The following is an 18134-nucleotide window of genomic DNA, read 5'->3' on the forward strand; positions in this document are numbered from 1 at the left end:
CCACTTGAGAATTCTAACAAACAAACAAAAATCGGTGCACTTTTGAAATCAGTGGGTAAAATTTGCTAGTCAGTCCACCATCTTGATTCAAAATGTCATCCAAACACAGGTGAAAACCTGTTCCTTGACCTCAAATTTGGGCTAAATTTTGATGGTGATATCTGAAGAGGTGTCCAAATGCAGAGCAAACAAAGAACTTTCCAAAATATACAGTAATATGTAAGGCAGATATGGAAAAAGCTACACAAGCGCCAGCCTGCCATAGTATCAGCCCTTTTGCTTTTCAATAGCTGATTATCTATAGCTTCTATAGCTTCTATGTCATTCATAAGAAGAGCCTGTTGGATCAGGCCAACAACTCACGTAGGGCAGCATTTTGTTCCCAGTAACTGGTATTATTATTTATTGGAAGTATCAGTACAATAAATAGCCACGAACATGTGTGGAAGATGGTGTAGGGAACCAAGGAGCCTTAAAGGGCCTGATCTGTGTTCAAATCACAATGTGCACTTGCCTACACACAATTGGTTTAAATCGCATTTAAAGCATATGACCTCCCTCAAAGAATCTTGGGAACTGTAGCGTGGTTGAGGGTTCTGGGAATTGTAGCCTTTGGGGTTAACTTCAGTTCCCAGGATTCTTTTGGCGAAGTCATCTGCTTTAAATGTGTGGTGTGTACACAGCTGGATGGGTGGGGGGCTGGAAACAGGGAGCTTAGCTGCCTTATCTTTCAGCTACAATTTTCACAGTACTATGGGGGGGGAGAGCATGACTGGTTGGACTGTATTTATGAATTGCACTTCTTTTAGAAAGTTAGATTATGACATTACTCATAAAATTAGCAATGAGATGCATTCAGGGGGATAGGACATGCAGGCAAATAGCAGCTATGGCGATTCAATCCATCCCCTCTTTGTGTCACAGTTTGCATCAGGGATAGAAATAATTGCCCTGAAATAAATAAATGCAAGAAGATTCTTTTCTCTCAAAAGTATTACTACTATTTAAAGGCAAAGGGACCCCTGACCTTTAGGTCCAGTCATGGCCGACACTGGGGTTGCAGTGCTCATCTCACTTTATTGGCCGAGGGAGCCTGCGTACAGCTTCCAGGTCATGTGGCCAGCATGACTAAGCCACTTCTGGCGAACCAGAGCAGCGCATGGAAACGGCGTTTACCTTCCCACCGGAGTGGTACCTATTTATCTACTTGAACTTTGACGTGCTTTCAAACTGCTAGGTTGGCAGGAGCAGGGACAGAGCAATGGGAGCTCACCCTGTCGCGAGGATTCGAACCTTCTGATCGGCAAGTCCTAGGCTCTGTGGTTTAACCCACAGCGCCACCCACCTCCCTCGATTACTACTATTTATTGTAGAGCAATTATAAATATTCCACTTATCTGCTTTGCTATGTCCCCAGTAAAAACGTTTTTAATAATAATAATAAGACTGTGACTTAGATCAGGTACATAGAAAAGATAGCAAGAGTGATTTGGCTATAATTGAGGGAAGGAGTCAGTTTGTGTGTGGAGATGTTGTTGTGGGTTTCCATTAAGGACACCCTACACCCCCCACAACCAGTCGTTATACAAGCACCACTGGGCCTGATGATCACACATACACACACACACACAAACACCCCTAATGCACAACTCTAAAAGCTGGAAAGGCAAGAGGTCAAAAGGGAGAATTTGTAGGGTTGGGAGATGAGGGCTGCTGGCTTGTCAGTTACCGGGGGGGGGGGGCGGTTAGGAAGTCAGGAGAGAGAGTGTGCCTCGACTGATTCCTGACCTCTCTCTCTTCACCCTTTATTAGGGAACCACCAAGCCTCTGTAGGCAGCAATTAGCAGAGCCTCCCACCCAGTTTTCCCAGACTATAATCAGGCCCTTTGCTTCCAAGGGCAAAAGAGCAATTGTCACGAAGTCTGACTGCAACACAGTCTGCTCCCAAAGGCAGTAGCAGGAGGGAAAGCAGGCGGGAAATTGCCTTTCCAACAAGGAGCCATACATCCTGTTACCCTATGCCTTGTGGGAGGAGGGAGGGGGAGGAAGGGGAGAGTGCTTTTGCCAACAGCCCTGCAGGCCAGACTACGAAAAGTAAATTTAAACTGGCAATGCTGTGTGCCAAGACATTCTAGACGGAGAAGGCACAATCCAAGACTTCCACGATGTTTAACGGGCCAGTCTCTATCTGACCAACCTTGCAGGGTTGCTGGGAGGGTATTTTTGGGGTGGGGAGGGAGACCACACTCCATGTATGCCTTCCACAGTTTATTGGGGGGAGATTTGGGATAAGAAGCCAAACCAGTAAATTCCAGAAAAGAAAACATTACTTACTGATCCCTATGCATCAGAGAGTCCCATGGACTGCAAGAAGATCAAACCTATCGATTCTTAACGAAATCAGCCCTGAGTGCTCACTGGAAGGACAGATCGTGAAGCTGAGGCTCCAATACTTTGGCCACCTCATGAGAAGAGAAGACTCCCTGGAAAAGACCCTGATGTTGGGAAAGAGAAGGGGATGGCAGAGGACGAGATGGTTGGACAGTGTTCTCGAAGCTACCAACATGAGTTTGACCAAACTGCGGGAGGCAGTGGAAGACAGGAGTGCCTGGCGTGCTCTGGTCCATGGGGTCACAAAGGGTCGGACATGACTAAACGACTAAACAACAACAACATGCATCAGATGGAGAGAAACCCCCTGCCAGCACGCCTACAGACCGAGTCCACTGAGAGCCATGCCTATTCTTTATGCCTCAAATGGAAGTCCTTTGCCTTAAAAGAAATGGCAGGTGGGTAAAGACAAGTGGGAAAGGTCCTCTGAAGATGCTCAGGGAAGCATCACTCATTACGTTATCTGTCTCCAGAGTTCAGTCGTAATAATTCAGGAGAGGTCCCCCAACTAATCCTAGTCCAAGATTAAGCCTATCTGAACGCATGATATAGTCCTCAAAGGATTATTACATATTTATTTCACCAACCCCTGAGCATTAAGGAAGGTAGGTTGCAAGGGGCAGGCAAGTAAAAGAGACTAAAGTGCCAGCAGCAAAGTTTTGGTACCCAAGATTTTTTCATGGAGAATATATTTGAAGCCACTCTGGGAACTTTCATGGTTTTGGTTGAAGTGTGGATAAGAAATGATTCAAATAAAATTTAAAATAGGGGGCTTCGAGCAGTGATCCTAAGCACCTTGCGAGCAAACTGTCTCAGGGGTTTGTAGCACTTTATTCACATAGTTTCTCGAGTTTATTGCCACCCTATGCTCCATGTGCACACAAGCAGCAAAGACGCACCCTTCTGCTGCGCACCGTTCCTCAGTCCTGCCACTCCCTAATTTTACAATCGCAGCACCAAAACACACATTTTACTCCCCATTCCCCCACAAGAACACATTAAAAACAAAAGGCATCCCCTTCTTACTTCAAGATTGTGTCCCTTTGCACGATTAAGAGGCAGAAATTCATCAGGTGGCACCTTGCCCATCACTTGACCTTCAATGCACTGGGAGAAAAGCTCATCTGGTTCAATTTCAGCCTGCTACGCCATTTGTAATAGCTTAGACCTGCTTCACCCCTCAAAAAAGCCCTTACTTAAGAAACTTTGGGGGGGGTCAGTGTGTCGCATTAAGTGACACCTTTCTCCCTTCCTGTTCAGGTTCCCTCTTCAAAAACCACCTTTTTCAGAACAATTATCCCCATAATCCTCACTCCCAAAGTGCAAAGTATGTGTGATAACATTCCTGCCTGGGGGGAAAGGGAGACATAGTTGGCAGTGGATCTTAAGTTGGAGCTCTTAGGTCACTCAGTCTGAACTAAATTTCAGGGCTTCCATGAGGTTAATAAATGTGTGCAGTCGCACAGCACATATTTTACCAAGAACTCCTTGGAGGAAAGAATAGGATATCATCATCACCACCACCATCCTTTTAAAGGTAAAGGGACCCCTAACCATTCGGTCCAGTCGTGACCGACTCTGGGGTTGCGGCTCTCATCTCGCTTTATTGGCCGAGGGAGCCAGCGTACAGCTTCCGGGTCATGTGGCCAGCATGACTAAGCCCCTTCTGGCGAAACCAGAGCAGCGTATGAAAACGCCGTTTACCCTCCCACCGGAGTGGTACCTATTTATCTACTTGCACTTTGAGGTGCTTTCGAATTGCTAGGATGGCAGGAGCTGGGACCGAACGACGGGAGCGCACCCCATCGCGGGGATTCGAACCGTCGACCTTCTGATCGGCAAACCCTAGGCTCTGTGGTTTAACCCACAGTGCCACCCGCGTCCCATCTACTCCCATCCTAATTTAATATTCATACTTTCCCCCACGATCTGTAGGCTCCATGGGACAGAGACCTATTTGGTTTTCTCAAAAATCTCTGTATAAATACTTGTAACATCACTTTATAAATATTCTCAAGGGAAGAAGTAAGTTGGTCTTTAGGAACTGAGTGCCAGTTTCTTCCTTGACTGAGGAAAGGAAGGACAATTCGCCCTCTATAGCTTCTTCGGCAACTCCCCTGCCCCCCCAACGATCCTCCTTAAACTCTCCCCTTCATCAGATTAGGTAAACCAAACATGCCTTTGCACAGACTTGCTTCTTAAAAAGAGGCGGTACCTCCTCTCACCCCGCTCCAAAGGCAGAGCGGGGAAGGGAGACGGAGAGATTGAAGCAAAGGACTTGCAACGTGGAGAAGGGGGAAAAAGAAATGGGGTGGGTGTTGGAGGGGGGGGGGGAATCAGACTCCGATAGTACGAAGCCTGAAAAAATTCAGCCAGGAGTTTCCCTACTTCTTACGTCCCTCAGATTTCTAACACACACACACTCCAAAAACATCTCTCATAATGTCACTTTATATCGAACCAGAATAGTGTGCAATATTCAGTATACTAGTACAATCATTTGCATAGGTAGGTAGCCCCTCCCCCTGCAAAAAGACATTTAAAATAATACCAAGATCAACTGGTTCCCCGCAACCCCTCCCCCGCCGAAAACTTTTTTTTCAGTTAGACGGTTAACACCTCCCCCTAAAAAATCTCAAGTGAAATTCACATTATATCATACTTTGCAGAGGCCAGAATGATGTAAAATACTCAGTTAACCTAGCTTACTATTATTTCCATGGGGAGGCAGTCTCCCCAGCACAAAAAAAAACAAAATCAGACCCCACCACGCCTAAAAATGCATGGGCGGGAGGGACTCGAAGTTGTATCCAACCAAGTTCTCCACGGAATAGACATAGTGAAATAAATGAACCCAAGTTAGCCATGCCCACCAATTTCAAGGAGGTCTACTCCGAGTAAGGGGAGCATCAGTGACATCAAACCTCAAACTGTGTTGCGTCCAAGGTTAGTCGCGGTCAGAACAGACCCGCTGAAATAAAGACACGACTAATTCAGGCACATTCACTTCAGCGGGGTCTACTCTGAGCAGGGGTGGCTGCCAACTTGAATAAAATGGAGGGGGGCAGGTAAGCTCAACCCCGCATAATCGATCACATGATGCGGTGCACACACACACAATTTGAATAGCAATGCCCATCAACTTTAGGGGGGACTCATATATTTTATTGGGGAAGTCAAAGACCCCTCGGCCCCTAGGAGTTGGCTCCTATGACTCTGAGGAGAACTCGGCTGGAGTAGATCCTTCGTTTTGGGGGTTTTATTCCCCCTCCCCATCGCCAAGCTACACGGCGGATGTATCCAACGCTAGCCTTACTCTGAATGAATCCAGTGGAAAACGAGAGTCACGGTTCCCTTAGTCGTGCCAATATGTCTACTCGGAGGAGGGCTAGCATTGGATGCGACAAGAAAGTAATAATAATAATCAATTCAGACTTCCTGGGGTTGTTGTTTTGCAGCCGACAACATGCTCGGCCGGCCCGCGCCGAGAACCAAGACGCCTCACCTGCGATGAACTGCCGCCTGCTGTCGTCCAGGTGTGCCGAGATCACGTCCCCCATGGCGGAGAAGGAGAGATCGAGACGCAAGGAGAGGACGAAGAGGATAAGGAAGAAGCAGCGGCTGGAGAAAAGCCAAGCCCCGGCTAAAGGCGACGAGGAGAGGAAAACGAAGACGTGCCCCGCCAGGAAACCCACTCCATGAGCAAGCGAGGAATAGGCGGACGCGGTTTGGTCCCAGCTGGCCTTGCCTCGCGCCCAACTCGCCTACAACTCCCAGGCTCTCCCTTCCCGGGGACACGCCTTTTGCCTTCAACGCCGCCCCCTTTCTTCTCCGCCTCTTGCTTATTATTTCTTGCGCTCCTTTGCAGACAGGCAGGCGGCGAGAGAAGAAAGAATTGTACGTGCGTGCGTGTAAGAGGTGTGGTTGTCTTGATTTATCTTTTTTTGTTTACTAAAAATAAATAAAATTTAAAAGCTGTTTCCGGTGTGCCACTCCTATTATTGTTATTTAACTTTTATTTAAAAACTTTCTGCACTGTGCCACAGCCACTATTTAATTGTGCCACTATTCGTAAACCACAATGTGGCCATCGGACGAACGGCACTATGCAAATTTATGAAACTAAATGGTATTCTTATTTAAATTTTATTTTGAACCGATTTCCGCTGCGCCACTATCAATACAGTAAGAACTGCAACTTACATGGGGTTACATTCTGGGGATCGTGCCCAAAGCCAAAATTGCATACAGGCAGCACAGTCAAAGCACATCGGGCGCAATGGCGAGTGGGATTGCGAAAGACTTCCCCCCCCCCAGACGTCAGCCCCCATTCTGCCCCCCTTCCGTTTTATTTTTTTAACAACTTTTTTTGCCAAGCACATAAAGCTGAATGTGCACAAGTTAAACGTGTGTTGGCTGCAGGCTTACTGTATCAGCAATTAAATTTGATTTTAAAACTACCTGCACTCTGCCACTATTTAGTATTATTAATACTGTATTTAATTTTTAGTTATATAATTAGTTCAACTCACTGCCTGACACTATTAGAGGTTGATTAAGATGATCAGAAGGTTGGCGGTTTGAATCCCCGCAACGGGGTGAGCTCCCGTTGCTCGGTCCCTGCTCCTGCCAACCTAGCAGTTCAAAAGCACGCCAGTGCAAGTAGATAATAGGTACCACTCTGCATTTCCATGTGCTGCTCTGGTTCACCAGAAGTGGCTTAGTCATGATGGCCACATGACCCGGAAGCTGTACGCCGGCTCCCTTGGCCAATAGTGAGATGAGCGCCGCAACCCCAGAGTCGGCCACGACTGGACCTAATAGTCAGGGGTCCCTTTTTAAGACTGGAGAGCCGTTGCCAATCAGTGTTGGCAGTATTGAGCTGGATAGACCAAAGTTATGGCCAGTAAGGCAAACTTCCTATGTTCCCTATAAGGAAAGGTTATTGTGTTTGGTGCTTTTTAGTTGATAGGGAGACGTTTTTCTGCTGTGTAACACTAGAACTTGTGGACGTCCAGTGAAACTGAACATTGGAAGATTGAGGAGAGATGAAGGAAACCATTTCTTTACACAGTGGTTAATTAACCTTGGAACTCACTTCCACAAGAAGCCGCCATGGCCATCAACTTGAACAGCTTTAAAAGTGCATGTTCACTCAGAAGAAAGTCTCTTTGAGGGCAGTAGCATTTACTTCCAGGGTGGCGCTGTGGTTTAAACCACAGAGCCTAGGACTTGCTGATCAGAAGGTCAGCAGTTCGAATCCCCGCAACAGGGTGAGCTCCCATTGCTCGGTCCCTGCTCCTGCCAACCTAGCAGTTTGAAAGCACGTCAAAGTGCAAGTAGATAAATAGGTACCACTCCGGCGGGAAGGTAAACGGTGTTTCTGTGCGCTGCTCTGGTTTGCCAGAAGTGGCTTAGTCACGCTGGGCCACATGACCCGGAAGCTGTACGCTGGCTCCCTCGGCCAGTAAAGCAAGATGAGGGTTGCAACCCCAGAGTCGGCCACGACTGGACCTAATCCCTTTATCTTTACGCTTGCCTACCTGATCCTAGGCATGTCTACTTGCAAGTATGTCCCCCTGAGATTGATGGGACTCCCTCCCAAGTAAGCACGCATAGGATTGTGCTTAACAGAAGCACATCCCACTTAGCTGAATGTGACTAACTCTGGAAAGCATGCCTGGAATTGCAGCCTCAAGGCTGTAGCCAATGTTAGCCCTACTCAGAGTAGACCCAATGAAATTGGTGGGTCTGTTGATTTCAGTAGAACTTAGCTGGATATCACACGTGGTTTTTCTACAGCAAACATCCGGCTATGTAACCTGGCAAAAGATTGGGGTGGGGTGGGTTGCGATCCTGCATACATTTCCTTGGAAGTGAGTCCCATTGGATTCCATGGGACATAACATCTAAACAGTCACTTGCAGGATAGGCCTTTTTAGGTAAAATCCCATTCTCATTTCTGTAGGAGGAAGTGAGCACAAGAGGGCCTTGCTTCCGAGTAAGCATACAGAGGATCAGGCTGCCACAGAATTAAGATTAGTCTTGTTTGACAATGTGCTGGCTTATACCACAATAAATCTGTCAGTCTTTAAGATGCCACAGCCTCTCTGTTGGGTTTACAGCAATCTGGACATGTCAATAAAAAAATTAGAAGGAGCTATATCAACACGTGGCATGTGATCTGCAATGTGACAGTTTCAGTTTCCTTCCTTCCTTCTCATTATTGCAGGCTTCAGTTTAGTTCTCTAGATTTCCACATTAGTTTGTCATTTTTAAAAGTTTTTTTTTAAGTCCTGCAAATTCATCAATATTTTAAGATTTTTTTTCTAATACACACATTTTTGTATGCAATTCTGCCTAATGTTTTTTTGCAAAGCAATTTCCTCTTATAGGATAGATTTTTGTATGTCCTTTTCACCAATACAGTACATGCACTTCTATATAGGCTTCACACAAATTTGGGATGGGAGGGGGGGAGAGCGGGTTGTACACATTGCTTGACTGGAGAACAGTATTACAAAAATTCAGAAAAGTTCAACCGCTGAAGCATATTCATCATTTGATCTGCATATTGTATTGGAAAGCGTGAACTGTGGAAGGTCGCCTTTCATTGTACATTGAATCAGATGCAGAAGTGGATCCACTATGAAACTAATAAAGTTTAAGCCTCGGGCCCCTAATCCCAGAGGGGCCCCAGAACCACATTGCTTAAACGTTTTAGGTCTAGTAGACCCAATTTGAGTTGCATGACTAAAATTCTTTGATTTTGTTGTTGTATACAGTGGTACCTCGGGTTAAGTACTTATTTCGTTCCGGAGGTCCGTTCTTAACCTGAAACTGTTCTTCACCTGAACCACCACTTTAGCTAATGGGGCCTCCTGCTGCTGTGCCACTGGAGCACGATTTCTGTTCTCATCCTGAAGCAAAGTTCTTAACCTGAAGCATTATTTTTGGGTTAGCAGAGTCTGTAACCTGAAGCGTATGTAACCTGAGGTACCACTGTATATTTCAACAATCCCAAAGTTTGAAAGTCAGTATCACAGATGTAAAAGGTTGTTGCAAACAAACCTGTTGAAGAAGATAACAGTGGCTCCCCAGCCCTTGCTGCTGATTGTGAAGGGGGCCCCATAACAGTTCAAGCTTCAGGGCCCCCAAAATGTAGGTCTTCCACTGATCAGACTTCTCCCCCATCTCAAATGCCAATACGTTGCTTGGTGGTGTGTAGACTGTGCTCCTAGGAAGGAATCGAAGTGCATCTTGTCCATCATCTCGACAACACAACACTAAGTAGGGCACAGAATGGTTACCCTTTGTAATTTGATGGTATTTCAAGTACCACCAGACTCGTTGCTTCCCCCGCACTGTAAGTAATTTCACCCAGGAAGCCCTCTGTAAATATCCCTATGTTGGGATTCTAGGAGGGAGGGAATGGCATTGAGAAATGATGGACCTACTGGGTGTTCGGGCCTACTGGGTGTTCACAGCCATGGCAAATGTAATCATCTTGATTAAAAGATTGTGCTTCTGCAAATTAATCCTATGTACGTTTCATCAGACGTGAGTCCCATCAGTCAAAGCGTTTTCACAAACAACCAGAAGAAGAAGAGCTCTGGAGAATGGCCAATAGCCCATCTAGTCAAACATGCTGTTCTAATGGAGAACAGTTGCCTACAGTTTCTGTGTCTATTAAGGCTTCAATGGGGAATTCAAGAAACTCAGGAAGATGGGAGGTTAGAGCTAAATGAACTTTGGTGAAATGGACGCAAAAGCAGGGATCTCAGAGTCTTGAACCTTCCCCTTGACCAGCAAAGGTAGAATTATGTAAATATGATAACATAATATATACACATCGACTTGATTTGTATAATGTATACAGGTCACAGAAATTGGGATAATACAAACCTTGTTGACAGCAGCAGGATATGACCCTTTCCTCCTCCTTCCTTCAGCAGGGTTTCCAGGGTGATTAGGAACAGAGGAAGCTGCCGTATACTGAGTCAGACCCATTGTTCTAGCTAGCTCAGTATTGCTTGCATTGACTGGCAGCAGCTCTCCAGAGTTTCAGGCAGGATTTCAGCCCCACCTGAAGATGCTGGGGATCAAACCTTGGATCTTCTGCATGTCAGGCATTTGCTCTACCACTGAGTGATGGGCAGGGGTGGCCCATTCCATTTCAGTGCCTGAGGTGAAATGGGAAGATGCTGCCCCACTTCTGTCATAGCCTCACTTACTGGGGTTGTGTGGTGGTTTCTGGCTTCTAGCAAGATCTCACAGGGCTCTTGTAAGATCTCAGCAGAAGCTGCCACCATTGCTGCTTCTCTGTGCTTCTCAGGCAGTGGTGGGGTGCCTACAGCATTGCCAAAGAAGTATAAAGAAGTAGCTGCAATTTCTGGCAAGATCTTGCTGGAACCTGGAACTTGCTTCAAATTGCCTGGTTAAAAGGCTGCTCCTTGCTACAGTACTTCTGTACCAACAGTGTTTTCATAGAATCTTAGAATAATATAAATAGGGAGTTGGAAGGTACCTTAAGAGTCATCTAGTACAACCACCTGCAACACGGGAATCACAGCTAAAGAATCAATGACAGATGGCCATCCAACATTTGTTTAGAAACCTTCAATGACTGAGAGTCCTCCACCTTCCAGCGGTGTCTGTTTTGCCCGATACCTCTGTTTGCTTAAGTGAGCCTTGACAGCTGGTGGCTATTAGCTTTGGACACACTCCAAATGCTTGAGTATTGGTGGCTGGAATGTAGTCAGCAATGGGGACAATTAATCAATTTGTGAGCACTTGGGGGGGGGAATATTGTGATTACTGAGGTCCAGCATAGATTTCTCAAAAACAAGTAATGCCAGACAAATCTCTATTTTTTCCCCTTTCTTTTAGAGTTACAAGCTTAGTGGATCAGGGGAATGCTGTGGATGTAGTATGTCTTGATTTCAATAAAACTTTTGACAAAGCCCCCATGATATTCTTGCAGAAAAGCTGATAAAATTTTGGCTGGTAAAACCTAGGTGGGTTTATAGCTGGTTCACTGACCAAAAGGGTGCTCACTAATGATTCCTTGTCATCCTGGAAAAATGTTACAAATGTGGTGCTATAGAGTTCTGTCTTGGGACTGGAGTTGTTCAACATTTTTATAAATGACTTGGGTGAAGGTATTGAGGGGATGCTCATCAAATCTGCAGAGGACACCAAACTGGGAGGAGTAGCTAATACTGCAGAAGACAGAATCAGGATCAATACGTCTTTAACAGACTGGAGAACTGGGCCCAAAATTACAAAATGAATTTAAATAGGAATAAATGTCAGGTTCTGAGATAAGACGGGGGACACCTGGATTGCCAGTAGTACATGTGAAAAGGATCTATGAGTCTTAGTAGATCACATGCTCAGCATGAGTCAGCAATGTGATGCAGCAGCCCAAACAGCTAAGGCTATTTTAGGATGCGTCAACAGAAGTATAGTGTTCAGATCAAGGGAAGTAATAAACCACGGCTTGCCGATCGGAAGGTCAGCAGTTCGAATCCCCGCGATGGGGTGAGCTCCCATTGCTTGGTCCCAGCTCCTGCCCACCTAGCAGTTTGAAAGCACGTCAAAGTGCAAGTAGATAAATAGGTACCACTCCGACGGGAAGGTAAACGGCGTTTCCGTGCACTGCTCTGGTTCTCCAGAAGCAGCTTAGTCATGCTGGCCACATGACCCGGAAGCTGTCTACAGACAAACGCCAGCTCCCTTGGCCTATAGAGCGAGATGAGCGCCACAATCCCAGAGTCATCCGTGACTGGACCTAATGGTCAGGGGTCCCTTTACCTTTACCTATTCCCCCTTGGTCAGACCACATGTGGAGTATTATGCCCAGTTCTGTGCACCTCAATTTATGAAATATATTGACAGGCTGGAATGCATGCGGAGGAGGGCAACCAAGATGATCAAGGGTATGTTTAGCCTGGAAAACAGCAGACTGAGAGAAGAGATGATAGCCACCTTTCAATATCTAAAGGGCTGTTACGTGGGAGATAGAGTAAACTTGTTTTCTCCTGCTCTGGAGAATGGCTTCAAGTCTGACTAAACATCAGGAAGAACTTTCTGACGTTAAGTGATATTCAACATTGGAACCGTCTCCCTCAGGAAGTTGTGGACTCTCCTTCTTTAGAGGTTTTTAAGCTGAGTTTGGGTGGCCATCTACCATGGATGCTTTAGCTGAGATTCCTGCATTGCAGGCGAGAGGACTAGGGTCCCTTAAATCTCTACATCTATATAGTTCTATCATATATCTTTCCTTGTGACTTAAGTACAGGGTCACTGGCAGGGGAGGTAGGTACTATGTTGCTTTAACGACTAGTGTTGTTGTCTGACTGGATACTTTCCTGATCCCTCCCTTACCACTCAACTTGTAAGTTTATAAATAAAAAATGTGTTCCAAAGCACTATAAAGGCTTCGTTTCTCACAAGGAAAAGGACTGTGTCACAGTGCCCCAGCAATTCCTTTCCCCATTTGTAGAAGCCAGGAGGCTGGAACAACATGCCATCAAATCCCGTCTTTTGGAGTCAGCATTTATTTACAGATCCTCATTTGTCTGAGGTGGGCGGGAAATGTTCTTGCATTTGAGAAGTAAAGGCCATCTTACAAATGGCAAAATCTCCCCAGTGGAACAATTCTATATCCTCCCCCCCCCAAAAAAAGCACCTCCCCATTACTTCCTGGCACCCAGGCTGTGTAGAACTCCTACAGCTGCAATTTTCTTGTTGCTGAGAGTGTCAGGAGCAAGCTTTGCTCCAAGTTCATGGGCAAGGCGAAGGGCTGTAGCTCAGGGGTATAGCATCTGCTTAGCATGCAGAAAGTCCCCTTCTCCCCAGGCCACATGCATCACTGGCCTGGCCTCACACTATCCTTGTTTCTGCCAGACTGGCAAGCACCCTTGAACTCACATTGTGCCTCTTGCTTGCCTGGATGGAAGACAGAGAGGTGTTTGTAGGAACTTGCCTGTTGTAGAAGAATTGACTTTCACATTCATTGCTACACTCGCTTTTGCCACTTTCCCCGCCTTCCATGGATATGTGGACCTTGGAATGTTGCTCAGAAGGGAGTGTGGCCCTCTGGGTGAAAAGGGCCCCTGCCTCTCCTACCACCAGCACTGTGTGCAGCGGCTGCTTCTTGGAACCAAATCTCCCCACCCTGCACTTCTGCCTTTGCCGCAGCCACGATTGCAAGAGTTCCCTTGCCCAAGTCGTTCTCATAAACCCAGTTGTGCAGGCTTCCTCCTGCCCTAATCTCCAGGTGTGTCCTGCAGCGACAGGATCCAGAAACAGGGGAAGGTGTGGGAACTTCAACCTAAGCGAAGAAGTGGGGAGGAATGACTTGGGGGGCGGGGGGCAGGAGGTGGAGAGTTATTGGCCCATGGCCTGTGCTCTCCCTCCCTCCCTCCCTCTCTTTGCGTAAACACACCTCTTCCAGCACCTACTTTGCAAAAGGAACATGGCTGAGGCGTCTCCTGTCTGAGCCCTCCTCCTGTTGGCCTAGTGGGTAGGTGCCAAATGAATGCAGAAGTGGAAAAACTGAAGCGAGGTGTTGGCTTTGCAGGAAAAAGTGAGGGGGGGGGCAATGCTCTCGTGTGCTGGCTTCTTTCTTTCCTCCCACCCCAAAGCCGTTTCTTAAAGATTCCCATTTAAATTGGGCACCAGAGCATAGGCTGAGCAGACCTGTGCAAACAGAGGTACATAGTTTGAGACTTCCTGGCCGGCTTTAAAACTGAAAATGAGTTGAACAGAAATCCTGAGCAAATCTACCAGGACACTCTCCTCCCTTCTCTGGTAGACACACAGCCCGGTCTGTAAACCTGGGCAAGCACCCGTCCTAAAGATTGGAATTTCTCTCTTTCCCCAAACCATAAAGGTTTGCAGAGAACAGTCAGGGAGGTGTATCTGGTGCTAATAATCAGCAGCATTGCTTAGACTCTGGACTCTGCCAGATGTCCTTTTTATTGTGCAATTGTGATTATTTGTGCTTGTGATTTATTGGTTTGTTGTTCTATCTCTATTGGTTTATTTTTGTTCTATCTCACCTTTTTCTCCAAGGAGCTCAAAGCAGTATGCATGGTTCTCCTCCTCCCCATTTAATTCCAACAACCATGCGTGATAGGATGTGCTGAGAGGGAGTGGTGGGCCCCTGGTTACCCCATGAACTTCATGGCTGAGTACGGATTAAAACCCTGGTCTCCGAGGTCCTGGTCCTGGTCCAATACTCTGGACACTATGCCAATGCTGGCTTCAGGACAGTTCTGGCAATTCCACTTTCAACAGCTTGCACCTGCAAACATTTCAGTGTTGAGCATTCTGCATTGTTTCCAGTCTGTGTATGTCCCGTCGCTTCATGTTGAAATCTTTCACATTTCATACCACACATTACATTGGGGCATTTTGTCCCACTTTTAAGAACATAAGAAGAGCCAGCTGGATTAGGCCAATGCCCCATCTAGTCCAGCATCCTGTTCTTCCTCCGGTGGTCAGCCAGATGTCTATAGGAAGCCCGGGCAGGAAGGAAACAGCAGTCCCCTTACTTGCGATTCCCAAAAGCTGGTATTCAGTGGCATAACGTCTCTGACAGTGGAGGGAGAACATGGCCATTGCGGCCAGTGGCCATTGATAGTCCTGTCCTCCATGGATTTGTCTCATCCTCTTTTTAGGTAAAGGTAAAGGTACCCCTGCCCGTACGGGCCAGTCTTGACAGACTCTGGGGTTGTGCGCCCATCTCACTCAAGAGGCCAGGGGCCAGCGCTGTCCGGAGACACTTCCGGGTCACGTGGCCAGCGTGACATCGCTGCTCTGGCGAGCCAGAGCCGCACACGGAAACGCCGTTTACCTTCCCGCTGGTAAGCGGTCCCTATTTATCTACTTGCACCCGGAGGTGCTTTCGAACTGCTAGGTTGGCAGGCGCTGGGACCGAGCAGCGGGAGCGCACCCCGCCGCAGGGATTCGAACCGCCGACCTTTCAATCGGCAAGTCCTAGGCGCTGAGGCTTTAACCCACAGCGCCACCTGCGTCCCATTTCATCCTCTTTTTAAAGCCATCTAAATTGGTGGCCATCACTACCTTCTGTGGGACAGAGTTCCATAGTTCAGCTATATTCTGGGTGAAGGACTCTCTTTAATCTGTCCTGAATTTTCCAACATTCAGCTTTGTTGGATTCATTTATTGGAAGAGTGGAAGAGCACACCACCCAGCTGGCAATAACATGGCAAGCATCCTTGTGGAAGCATCTCAGAACAACTAATAAAGCAGAATGCTGTGGGGACAGCCCACTACTAACACACTATCACTGCATCGGAGGCATGTAGAACATACCTGCAGAAAAAAAACACCCATATGCAGGTGCCCTTTTTGGATCTTAGGAGACTGTAATACTCACCTCAAATAAGAAGTGATCCTTAAGACCGTCCTCCCCTTTCCCCCACCTGATATTTCAATCTATGCCAGAGGAGATTCCTACACCTGCACTCATTCCCTTCCAGGCTCCCAGACCTTCTCTTCTGTCCCAGTTCACTGACCAAGCTGAAGGTGCCACTGCCAAGTGACAGGAGAGAGAGAGGGGGCAAGGTGAAATCCTGCACCTCCTCTCCAAGCTGTGGTTCTCCAGATGTCCTTGGACTTCCAACTCCCATCAGTCTGAGCCAGGATGGCCTAGGTCCAGTTGGTAGAGCATGAGACTCTTAAGTTCAGGGGGTTGGACTAGTTGTGAGTTCAGGGAGTTGGACTAGGTGACCCTCAGGGTCACTTCCAACTTCACAATTCTGTGATAACATAGGGAGGCCTACAGGCTCCCCATCCCTGTTCTAGATGGGGGGGGGCATGCAGAGAAAGCAGTCTGCCTCCCTTACACCACCCACCTTTGATGTGGACTGAGATTGTAGCCAAGGAGCCAAGGAGGAGAGAAACTGCGAAAACCATTCCTGGGTATGATCTTCAAGAGTTTGTAAATGCAGTGTTTTCCCCTGCCTGAGCTGCCTAGGTAAGAGAGAGCAAGATTCTGCAGCCTGCAGTGTGCCTGCAGTATGCACAAGGTATCCCATTTCCTCTGTTTTACCACTGCTTTCCTTGGCAAACACAACAGGGAAACATTCTCAGAGATTCTGCCAGCCCTTGGCTGGGAGGCGTCCTCCTCCTGTTGAAACATGCTTCCCAGCCACTTCTGGATTGAAAAACACGTTATAATCTGTGTAACTGTTACTGGAGGGGTTGCTGTGCTCTTTCTTTGTGTCCTGGGCTAGGAGAAGTGGTGGTGTGAGGCTACAGTCAATTAAGAAGCACCCCTTGGGGAGTCTAGGCAAGATTTTGGTGAAAAGGTGTGTAGCCTGGCTGCTAGACTGAAATCTTCCAATCCGTTTTGAGAGGAAAGCAACTCTGCCCCCAAAATGAACTAGGACTGGGATGCCCTTTGCAAGAGGTGAGAGGCAAGGTTGGGACCATTTGGGTGGTTTGCAGGGTGAGAACTGCAGGATCAAACCAGAGCATCTTGCAAGACTTCCTCTGCAAAGCCTTTCTCTTGGATTTATGTTGCGTCCTCCCTCCCAGGATATCAGAGTGGCATATATGGTTTCTTTATCCCTTCCCTTTGTTGTCACAACAACGCTATGAAGTAGGTTAGGCCAAGAGACAATGATGGCACATAAATAACTAGCACATCACACCAACTCTTCAAAGGGATAAAGGCTTTCAGCACAGCAGTGAAGAGAATGCACCAAATCTACTCCCCACCAGCCTAGCAAACATGGCCAATGGCAACATCTGTAAGACCAAAGGTTCTCTACTTCTCTTCCTCCCCTCTCTCATTGTCAGCTAGTATCTTCAAGACCAAAGTCATAACCCCCCTCCCCTGACAATAAATGCCTTCCTTCTTATCTCAAAGGGCTCTCTTATCTGAGGTTTAGGACTGCCATGAGTCATTGCTCCTCTTAGAAAGCTCATCAAATTTAGCAATTTAGCCCTTTTCCTAGCAAGGCTATTTTTGAACATAAAAGAAAACAACTGTCCATTTCTACCCAAGAAAAATTAAACATTTCCAACTTAGTTTCTATTTGGAAGCATTGTTATGAGGATCGGGGACGAGGGAGAGAGAAAATGTTATTTCCCCCCAGCTAGAAACCCGTTTATTAAAAACCCATGAAAACAAGCATTTTGATAGGAAGCAGTACAAATCCAATCCGAATGACTCCTCCTTCTCTGCAGCTTCTCCTCTTCAAACATAATTTCCCTCTTCTTAAAAAGGAGCTTCAGTGACTCTGGGATGCTCTCTAGTGGCTACAAATTAAGTTACTGACAAAATGAACAAACTTTTTTGGTATCTTGTGGAACATGAGGCATTTTGCATCATTCGTGTTCCAGATTCCTCTGGAATTTGTATTAAAACAGGGTGGGCATAGGACCCGAAAAAAAGGACCTTCCTTGTTTATGGAAGACAGTTCTTTATTTGAAGGCATTCTCTTGTTCCAAAAACCCAAATCTACCTGTTTATTTAACAAAATTTGAATGCCCCTCGATTGTAATAAAACTGATCAATATATATTGCATCTCTGTTTAAATTATAGTCATTATTCCTAAATTGGCACCTATCCACATATATCAGCAAGTGCAAATTTAGTTCATTCTCTTCGTTTTGTTTTGCGATGCATCCAGTGGTATAGGAAGGGGGGTGCATGGGGTGCAGCCCACCCCGGGTGTCATCCTTGAGGGGGATGACAAAA

The 18134-nt window shown here is 46.7% G+C and overlaps 2 protein-coding genes and 1 long non-coding RNA gene across 4 annotated transcripts in view; 2 read left to right on the forward strand and 1 right to left on the reverse strand.

Annotated features, from left to right (window-relative positions):
- NIBAN2 (niban apoptosis regulator 2) overlaps positions 1–6173 on the reverse strand; it is a 93939-nt gene extending 87766 nt beyond the window's left edge. The window contains exon 1 of the mRNA XM_081896411.1: positions 5897–6173. Coding sequence (XP_081752537.1) covers positions 5897–5951 — 55 coding nt within the window. The 5' untranslated portion in view covers positions 5952–6173. The remainder of the gene's footprint in view (positions 1–5896) is intronic.
- Positions 1–18134, forward strand: part of LOC309361563 — a 255050-nt gene that overhangs the window by 227712 nt on the left and 9204 nt on the right. The gene's annotated exons all lie outside the window — the stretch shown is intronic.
- The window catches only part of SLC31A2 (solute carrier family 31 member 2), a 766698-nt gene that overhangs the window by 102839 nt on the left and 645725 nt on the right, over positions 1–18134 (forward strand). The window lies entirely within an intron of this gene.

The sequence above is a fragment of the Podarcis melisellensis genome (genome assembly GCF_964234715.1).
Source record: "Podarcis melisellensis genome assembly, chromosome: Z".
Taxonomy (NCBI): Eukaryota; Metazoa; Chordata; class Lepidosauria; order Squamata; family Lacertidae; genus Podarcis; species Podarcis melisellensis.